The 10646-nt window shown below is 34.9% G+C and overlaps 1 protein-coding gene across 1 annotated transcript in view; it reads left to right on the top strand.

Annotated features, from left to right (window-relative positions):
• Window positions 1-6804: 6804 nt before the first annotated feature.
• Window positions 6805-10646, top strand: part of NOX3 (NADPH oxidase 3) — a 54638-nt gene continuing 50796 nt past the window's right edge. Inside the window, exons 1-4 of the mRNA XM_011362729.2 lie at window positions 6805-6969; window positions 7602-7697; window positions 7810-7920; window positions 8916-9000. Of these exons, the coding sequence (XP_011361031.1) occupies window positions 6925-6969; window positions 7602-7697; window positions 7810-7920; window positions 8916-9000 (337 nt within the window). The 5' untranslated portion in view covers window positions 6805-6924. The remainder of the gene's footprint in view (window positions 6970-7601; window positions 7698-7809; window positions 7921-8915; window positions 9001-10646) is intronic.

The raw sequence follows: 10646 nt of genomic DNA, 5'->3' as shown, positions 1-10646 counted from the left end.
CGTTTCCGCACTAACCAGCAGTGTGACTGCAGACGGGTCCCTTAATCTCCCCGTCACTGCTTTCTCCTTTGTAAAATGAGAATATTGCTCTACCTAATCCCTAAGGTTTCCCTTGGTTCTTGAGTACATAATTCTAGGTAATTTTAATTCAAAGTATGAGGTTGTGCAAAAGATCTCTAAAAAAATACTACTGAGTCTTTGTGTGTGTGCGTGTCTCCTGTTGCTGGGTGTTGGTGGCAATGATGACTGTGCACAGATGACTGTGCACAGTGTTCCATTTTGCCAGTTTCTCATTTAGTGCTTATCGAATAGTCGTAGAGATCTTGTTAGAGTGCCAAGCAACATATCTCTCTTCTGTGCTTACAATTCTTTCTTCTATTTTCCATTTTTCAAATTTTTGCATTGTTTTGGTTCAGCTATCTAATGGCATTTTGTCAACAAACTGAGTCTTCAAAGTTATAATAACGGAGACGTTGATAGTAGAGCAGAATAATAACAAGTTGCGCATAAGATGACAAGTGAAGAGAAAATCATTTCATTCTAGAAGACAGATACCGTTGAACCCGCCGAGTGACTCTGACATCTTTCAGTACAATGGTGCAATACTTACTCCAGCTGACATTTTCATATCTGATGGTTTTACTCAAAAACAAACCTTTGTTTGATCTTCCTGTTTTTTTTCTGAACTCTGGTCAAACTGTCCCACAGTTTGCCAAACTACTTTATAAGTTACCAGCAGGCTTAAAAGTAGTTTCCAGCTTGTCTAAATGGATCATAAAAACAGAATATTTCAATAGGTGTTCATTTGCTTTCTTATTAGTTACCAAAAAATTCATGGCTGTTACAAGAAATATTTATTTATAGGAAGCTTGTTTTATGTAATTTCACCTCTCGCCTATCTATTAAATCAAGTGGATGTAATTCATTGTCTGATTCCAGAACCTTCCCCTGCAGCACACAGGGGATTAGTGAGTGTGAAGCATAAAAGAGCAGCAGGAAACGATGGTTCGGTAGTGCTCTCTTAATCACAAATATGTGTCTTCAATATTTAGTTGTCGTGGCAGGAAAACGGCAACAAATACATGAACTGTAAACCATCTGGCTTGAAATATGTTCAAATATGAATGTTCATCTTGAAAAATGAAATCTATGGAATTCTGGCATCCACTTTGACTCTTGAGAGATGAACAGCTTGGATATGCAAAGAAGGGATTTCTAGACTAGCCTTCTTATACTAAATTTTCCTGAACTCAAAAGTCAAACGATTCATTGTCTAGATAGGAAAACTTCCCTCTCACTTTTAGACTTCAGGGGAAAACAGTGACTGCTTTGAACATCCTGCAATCGTTTCTGTGTAGGGAATTGTACAGAGTTGTCTTACGTGTTAAGAAGCAGAGAAATGAATAGGGTTCTGTGCTATTATTTAACCTTTACTAAGTTCCAGTGTCTGATGGACACAGTATAGAATACAAAAAGCATGATAATTCTGGCTTGCACCAGATTCTTAAACCAAAAAGTTAAAACCAGCAACACAGGAGACTTTGAACTATGCCACTGACTTTGGGGGAAGAAATGATGAGTCAGTCACTCTGCTTTCTTGTGGATGACGATCCTCAGGTGATGCAGCGTCAATCATCTGACAGAAGCAGCTCTCCAAAAGAGACTTGGAGAAGAGTTTTAGGAGATTTGCTACATGTAAAGAAAATATGTGTTGCAAACATATGTGAGCCATGAGGCAAATGAAGGCAGGAGAACGGGAACCAAAGTAGCAGGGAAGCCCTCTGGGCTTAGCACACCAAACCAGAAGTGGCCACAGGAAGAGGACAGGAGGAAGGAATATCATTTGTGTGCTGTTTGATGTTTGCGGAGCTTATTCAAGTGGCTTTGTGAGAGACACAGACACTCAAAAACTTGTTTTCCTCCTCTTCTCACACTATATCATTTTTGACAAAATCCAGCTTGATCCACTTCTGGAGAGAATTCTCTAGAGTAAATCTCTCATCTAGTTGTCTTTGTGCTTCAGACACCTTCAGATGTACAACCTCTGCCACTCCAGGATACACTCGCCTTTAAAAGATTCTTTGGTTGTTGTCACATGTGCCTGTCTCCTCCTTACAACACCATAAGTGTCTAAATAATGGAATCTAGACTTCTAATACCCACTGTGCCTAGCCAGCATCAGGCGATGCATGCAGTGATCTCAGTAAGTATTCGCTTGAAAATATGAAAGTTGGATAGTGAAAGAATTATGCCATAGGTGGGGAAAAAAAGCATGAACTGGAAGTTATTAACTAAGTTTACCATATAAGCCATTTTAAAATGATATTAAAAGAATACAATGTTTCCTGAAATTAAAATATGATATACTTAATTTAGCAAAAGTTAGGATATTGGTGACATACTTAATGACATTTTATTTTAAAATCAGATATATTTTAATGTATGGACTTTCTTAACTTTTGTCTTTTATTCTGATTTTCTTTTTAAAAATAGAATTTATTGTCTATGGCCATAGTATCCTGAATGAGCCCAATCCCATCTGATCTTGGAATCTAAGCAAGGCCTGATTAGTACTTGGATGGGAGACCACCTAACAAGACCAGTACTATAGGCATAAAAAATAAAAAAATAAGGGATTGTAAGCTGACAAAGTCCTTGCAGTCTGTGAGGTCAACCAAGGGTTGCCTCATCTAAAAAAAAAAAAAAAAGAATATATTTAACATGTGATCTATCTAATATAAGTATATAATTGTCACAAAAATTGTTACTCAAAATAACCATGTAGGACTTTGAGATATATGTCACTATTTTTTTTTTTTATTTTATTCATCTCTTTTCGATTTAATACTTAGATGTTTATAAATGCTTCTAGGAAAGGCAAAAACATGTGTAATGCTTAGAAGAGGAAAATTTGGCTATGACATTTTTGTACTCTATTAACTCTACTTTATCTACAGGGAACTTAGATTTTAGTATGCATCAGCAAATGCTGTGAGATGATCAATCTTACCTTTGAGGATCAAACTGTTTCTTTGTTGAGTCAACTTTTTAACTAAAAAGCTAAGATCTAAAAATACAATAGAGCATATCCGGTCTAGGCATGTAGTGTTGGCAGCGCAGAATTTGTGTTTATACATACAAGCAATTAACCTGCCTTTGTAAACATCGGTGTTCTGTTTCCCACCTACATTTTCATTATAAAAAGTTTGATATTGGTGATCTTTACAAGGGAAAAAACCCATATCATTTTTGTGGGTTTACTGGAAGAGCCAATGACTCTATCCATTTAATTAGAAACACTACCCGCCTTGGAAATAAGCAATGCAAATTTCACTTTATTTGTTCTGAGAAAATTCTGAGAAATGACATGGGAACTACTTATTAACAATGAAAACAATTAGGTGAGACTAGATCAAATTCCGTGCATTATATCATTTGAGTAGATTTTGTACAATTTCCTCTCTCTTTAGAGGCAACCCCATTAACTTGGCCCAATTCAGATAGTCTCAATTTAAATTGTGATCTGTACAGATTCCTTCATTGAAGGAAAAACTGAGGCAGACATTTGGAGTATGATAGGCATCCCTGACCTTTTACCAGGTAAACTAAAAATAATGAGAATAACCACAATGTCTCATCTGTCAAAACTAAGAACTTCCAGAAAGGAGCCCAGAGGCTAAACTGAGTTGGACTTGGTTGTTTGATATAAGACACCTTGAGTTTTATAAAGTCCGATTCCAGTATTGTAAACCAATCAGTGGTTCATCAGATTATTCTAAAGTGTGAAAATTTTAAAAACAGTTGAGAAGAAAGGGTATGCCCATCAATTGCACAAAAGTGTTAAGCTCTGAATAAATTTGAATATAATTTAAAGTTCACATTTTTATATGAGTAAACTAATTATCATGCAAGTTCTACGAAAATAAAATCTATGAAGAAAAATGCTCATGAGAGGTTAACTCATGAGTTATACTTTCATAATACAATGAACCATTTTATAAGCTATAAATGAATAATAGCTATACTTTAACACAATGTATCTTTACATATTCAAAATGAGGAATAAATACATTTTAGAAATAAGAATGGAGCATGCAAAGATATGGTTTTGAATCTAAACCTTTAAATGTTATTTTTACCACTATGTATGTTCTAAGCAATTAACAACAAAAAAAGTGACCACACATTATTATTCAGCCATATATGCCTCTCGTTTATAACACTGTGTGAAGAGTACCGAAGGCTAGCAAATTCCAACCCTTCCTCACGCTCACTGAATCTAAAGTAGCAAGATAGTATAAAATTCTAGGTGTGTTTTCTCTGAACTAATTTTTATACTCCAACTGAATAAGGCCTCCAAGATATGTAAATCCTAAGCACTTCAGAAATAACAAATCATTTCATCATGGAAGATTATTGGCTTAAAGAAATGAATGTGAAGGCTTTCCATCTTTATCTTACTCACTGTTAAAGAAGCAGCTGAAGATATTTCACTGACTGTACTCTAACCTCAGGTTAATGCTTCTAAAATACCTGTACTTTTATCTTTTTCTAGAGGGGGAGTTCCTTTAAAAAGATGTCCTTTTCTAAAGAGAAGAAAATTTTTGTTAAATTTTTATTGGCAAATCTAAGACTTCTCCAAAGTGGCATTATCTTGCATGTGCACGTGCACAGGTGTGTTTACGAGTGTATGGGTGTATGAGTGTGTCAGGGGAACTGAAAGTGAAGGAGGAACAAGGTTGGCCTTTAGGGCAGACATTACAATTAGCACCATTAAAAAAATGTGGAAACTGAGGCTCAAAAAAGGTAACATAGTCAGGGCTGATGACAAGTAGGAAGCTCACCCATTCAAGTTCAAGATGGTTAGAAATACAGGTGTTTTAAAATAGCAATAACAAATGGAATTTGTTCTAATCCTGTATGGTAAGATGGTAGACATGGAGACATCTGCCTTGAAAGAAGAATTTATTACCTATTGTTGCCAAGAGGAGGGAGCCCACCATACCAGGCAGAGTCATGCGGGGAAGCACCAGGGTCAGTCAAGAGCAGTAGGAGCTGGCGGGGAAAGCATGGACCAGAGCCTTTATCCTGATTTTTGCAGGAACGAATGGGCAAGACAGGATGGGTAAGCTGAAGGAGTTTAGGGTTGAATAGCTGGAAGAATTTCAATAGGCTCTGGACTGGAGGGCTGGTCTAGTTGTCCAATACCTGGCCCTGGGGTGTCATAGGGCAGAGAGAATATTGAAATGATATGTGAGAACTTGATAAAGGAGACGATTGAGGGTAGGGGTGCTGAATTGGTTTGTTTGCACGTCAAAGGTGTGTTCTCATGCAAGTTGTTTGCTATCACTAGAAATTAGCTGATTCTGGGAGAGATAGTCACTTCCCTGTGTCGGTCAGGCCCCAAGATGTTAAAGACATCTTTTCATACAGAAAAAAAAATTCATACAATAGATAACTTTATTCATTTTTATATAATTTGTTGGCATTGTTTTATACATAATCACATATAACGACATATTTATTTGCAATTAATAAATAATTAAATGAATTCCTAGAGTTTAAATGTGTCTAATTTATAGGAATGAAATTAATATCTGTATATTAAGTATGTTTGATGTGCAAATCCATATATTAATATTTTGTAAAATATGCAGCATAAGGTAGTGTTTAAAAATAAAGATGTTCAAGTCAGAAAGAACTAAATTCAAGTCTCAACTGCTTATCCTGAAAATTTCTTCATTGGGCCTGTTTCCACATTTGTATAATGAGATGTATAATACTTACCTCATTAAATCATAATGTATAATTTAATTGGAGAATACTCAAAAAATTCTTAACCTGGGACCTGGATTATTTATTTAATATTTAGGATTATTATTATTATTATTATTATTATTATTATTATTTAGATCAATAAATACCCAATTATTATTCTGACCAGGTTTTTAAATTTTTTATTCTTTTAGGACAATTAAATAGAATCACCATATGAAGAACCAGAAAGCTTAGGTGATTTTTCAAATGATTCAAATATCCTCCTATTTTCTTCTTAATTGTCTGCAAATTTTAGATAAAATACTTGGGCCAAGACTAGCCAGAAAATTTCTTCAACTGGTACAACTTTGCCTACCAAAGTAATCATAGTCATTGTGTTTAACAACTATGACACACAAAATCGGAGAGTGGCCAGATTCATGCATAGCCAACTCCTGGGATCACTAAGTATAGTAGAATATTCTCATTTACTCTATGGGTGCGCCAAGTGTAATTAGGAAAAAAAATAAGACTTATTTCATCAATCCCACAAAAATAATTACTTTATTCTTTATAGTCACACTTTTAGATTAGAGAGTTCTCCTATATGTGCTTGTTTAAAGATCTTTTTCCTTTTTCTTCACCATTTTCTGAAAGATTATTTAACTCATATTTATTTACTCACCATCTTTTAAAAAGAGCTTTAAAAAAAAAGTGTTGGAGGAGAAAGTCAAGAAGAGAAAATATGCAAAGTAGAGAAAGCTCTTATAAAGTGTTTTGCTGTATCCAATATTTAACGGTTAGGTTATTTCTCAAATTTACATAAAGACTTATTATCATCTTGACTGCAATCATGTAGAAAATGAATGGAGTATAAAGTACATGAGGATAATTTAATAAAACGAGGTTTCTTTTCTTATGAGATCTTTGAAGAAAGGGATCATTAGACAGAGACTTGCCTTGTATTCACCCAGGTCATGCGGCATGTCAGTTTGGTGATGTGACTTTGGCAAGAAGTCCTTAATTAGAAATTCCTCGAGAGCTGCTCCCAGTGGTTGATTCCTAAGACAGAGGACAAAATAATTTAGCAGAGGAGCCCTGACTAAGGATGCTACTCGGGTGAATGAAAGAAATAATTTGCCAACAGCAGAAGAGCAACCTGACGCGATGGGGTGTTGGATTTTGAATGAGAGTCTGTCCGTCATGTTCGTAGTAAGTGTTATTTTTGTTATTCAACTTTAAATATATATAGAATCATCTTTGATTTTTAGGATCACTTGTTTAGGAATGCTAAATAGCTTCAATGATTACTCTGGTTAAAAGACTAAAACTTGTTAGAAAACATTCAGTGGATATATTTAATTTACCCTTACAGAATCATGTGGAGTTATCTTCCGATTGAGTTTATCTTTAATTATTTTTAAAGTCTAGTCAGATTTTAAATAATGTATGAATGTTTTTCTAAATCAGATGAAGTCTTTGAATTACACTATGAAATGGGAATTTTTCTAGAGTATTTTCTGAGTTGATTTAAAAGACTTTCTCTTTCGTGACATCATCAACTTAAAACATCATGTCAGTGTTGATTAGGGAGGTTGTGTTCTTTTCATAAAATTCCTTAAAGAATATCCATATGTATTTAAACTTTTTTTATAAAGGTAGAAATTTCTTACCAATAGAATTACCATTAAAAACGAATCTATAAAATAATTATATGGAGTGATTCTGATTAATATTGAGAAGTTCATGTCACTTGCACTGAACCCCAAGAAGATCCCCAAGTGATTTTGAAAAGAAGGTTGAAGGTAGTTTTGACTGGTGGTTCTCTTCTCATTTTACTCTAGCTCTCATGGTTGGGAGTTAATTTCTATCTGTTTATCGACACATTCTGTTGGTATGAAGAGGAAGAGTCTTTCTTTTATACACGAGTTATTCTGGGTGTAAGTAGAGTTGGTGACTACACATTATCATTTCAGAAAACAAAATATACTCTATTGTCCCAGCTTCTTTGTTTTCACTGTGTCACCTTCTCATCTCTTTACAAATGAACAGTCAGCCCTGGCTTGGGCAAGAGCATCTGCGGTCTGCCTGAATTTCAACTGCATGTTAATTCTAATACCAGTCAGTCGAAACCTTATTTCATTCATTAGAGGATCAACTATCGTAAGTACTAAATTATTTGAGAGAATTTCTGTTGTTATGACTTATTAATATGTGCCATTGGAAACAGAGATGTTCTTTACTATGAAATTCCCAATAACCCTGTTTATATTAAGGTTTGCTCTTGGTTAGAGACAGCACAATGGCTAAAACTGACAATCAGAAATTGGTATATCTGACTTGACTTTTGCTTTTGCCATTGACTCTGTACATGACATTGGACTTATCACTCAAGCTTTCCCTGACGCATTTGCTCCATCTGAAAAGTGGGGCTAATAAAATTGACCTGAGAAGATGGAAGTATTATAACAGCTTGAACTATTACCATTCCTCATTGAAAGGAGACAAATATGCAGTTGAGCCACATGCCACTATGAAAATACCTTGAGTTCTCAGCCCCAAAAAGCACAATCACAGTGCACAGAGTATGTAGATTTTAACCCCCACAAGACATAATGGGACATTTCCTAACAATATTGAGTTCACTATATTGAGTACTTATCTATGTCTCCTGCTAGACCGAGTAACACACTGCGCAGAAAAATGAGGTTATCTTCAATAACCTTTAGTAAATGAAATAATTTATTATATAGTCAACAGCATTGTTTTATGAATATTTAGGTATAGATGGCTATAGTGCCTTTCTTTGTGTAATAAGGAATAATTTATAGACTACTAAACCCTATCAATAACGATGATAGTTATCATCATCATTTTCCAAATAAGCTGAGGCATGGATATCAGCAGGTTTATTCCTGAGTTTGATTCACAGCCAGGGTACTACTAACTCAGTCATTTTTATTGAGCTGAAGTTTCAAAAAAGCCAGTTATAACCATTTGGTTTTGCCCGTTTGACTAATTAATGGCCACTGATTTTTTGTGTCATATATCCCCACCTTTAGTAATTTAGAGGAAGAGCATGAGTCCTGCTCTCTTAACTTTCATGACACGTCACTAGAATTTTTCCCCAAACAAGATTTTTATTTTTGTTACTCTAGTGCTGCAGAGGACCATGGAGAAGGCAATTAGACAAAAACCTCAAATTCCACAAACTGGTTGCCTATGGAATAGCTGTTAACGCAAGTAAGTGCTAGATTTTACAATACCTTTATAGTTTTGTTCATTTTCTCTCACTAAAGTCTCTCCCTTAGGTAAAAGAAATCATTGCTTTCCGTTTGACCACATAAACCTTATATCAATGGAGTTTTTAATTTCTAATTTATACTCATGCAGTTTTCCATACCAAGTCTTCAATTTATCAAGGAAAAGTTTTATGAAACTTTATTTCCATCTGTGAATAATTAAGCTTGTTGATAACACAATAATAAATACCTACTTGAAAAACGAACACCATTATTCGATATAATTCACAGCAGAAATAAGATTGACCTATATTCAAAATCTCATTCACAGTTGTAGGAAAAATGATTATCAGATGGTATCATAGGCAGTAAAAAGACAAAAGAAAAGCAAGAACATGTGAACACGATTCTGAATAGCATTGAGCTAGTGGATATAAAAGAATCTTGAGAAGATATAAAGCTTTATAGGCATATAAAGTGTTGTTATTTCGTGAATTAGAAAACAAGGGAATTCAAGAGAAGACACTAGAAATTAACATCCAAGGCCAAGCTTAAAGTCGAGTGAAGATGAGAAGTAAAGAGGCAATAACCAACCAGCTTGTGATTTTCTTGGACAAAAAATACATTGAAACTAAAGGCTATCTGAATGACAAAGAGTTATGATTCAGGACTGTTTCCCTCAAACTAATTTAACTATAAAATGTTTTCCTCATTTGTTTTTATCTTCTCATGCATAAAAAATAGCAGAGTAAAAAGAACACTCGAGACAAATGTGGATTTAATTAAGCAACAAGACATGACAGACGGTGCCCGAGTGCCAATTAACACAATGTTGGGTGTGCTGAGACATGTGGGGAGATCTCCCCATCGATTGTCTTCGACGCCAGATTAAACCAATCCAGGAAACGCTTGCAGAAGGTCTTTGTAGTTCGTTAAGAAATAAGGGTAAAAAGACGTCACGTCCTAGAGATAACTAGTTAAGGGATGGAGGGCAAAGAACAAGGCTTATTCATTTTTGCGTTCCAAGGCCCACAATAGTGCTAAGTGCTATAGATGGGTGCCAATAACTTTTGCTGAATGAGTGACTGCATGAAATAATGAAGACTCAGGGAAGTAGATTTCGGCTTAGAAATGGAAGTCTTTTCCAGACCTTGAGAATTACCTAAAATTAGAACCAGGGTCCCCTGAGAATACTGAGCTCTCTGTTGTGGGTGGTGTCCAAGTAGAGTCGAGGTTGCTCCTTAGAAGGCTCTTCAGAGAAGAAATTTAAAAAAATCTGTAGGCTTCCTAAAAATTCATTCATTAAAAGAAGAGATAAAACATAGTAAAATGGCAGGAAAAATATCATTACCATGCAATAGCTTTAAGGCAGAATTGGACTCTAAGAGAAAGTTACAAAGATGTTATAAAGAAAAGGAACGAAAAAAGGATAAAAAAAATCTACAGTATCAAAACAAATTAGAAAGGAAAGCAAAGAACAAGGAAAAATGTGTTATAAAATAGTTTTCTCCTTAAACCTTTGGGCATGTATATTTCTCTATATGTCATCATATATCAGTCGTATAAATGCATCAGCAGTGTGTATCAAGTCTCCCACATGCAAGATATTTTGGTAGGAGCTATAACTTTCTAAAACTGTGTGGTCAG

The sequence above is a fragment of the Pteropus vampyrus genome, unplaced genomic scaffold, assembly GCF_000151845.1.
Source record: "Pteropus vampyrus isolate Shadow unplaced genomic scaffold, Pvam_2.0 Scaffold78, whole genome shotgun sequence".
NCBI lineage: Eukaryota > Metazoa > Chordata > Mammalia > Chiroptera > Pteropodidae > Pteropus > Pteropus vampyrus.
Note: the sequence above shows the minus strand (reverse complement) of the source record. Positions and strands in the feature narration are given on the sequence as shown.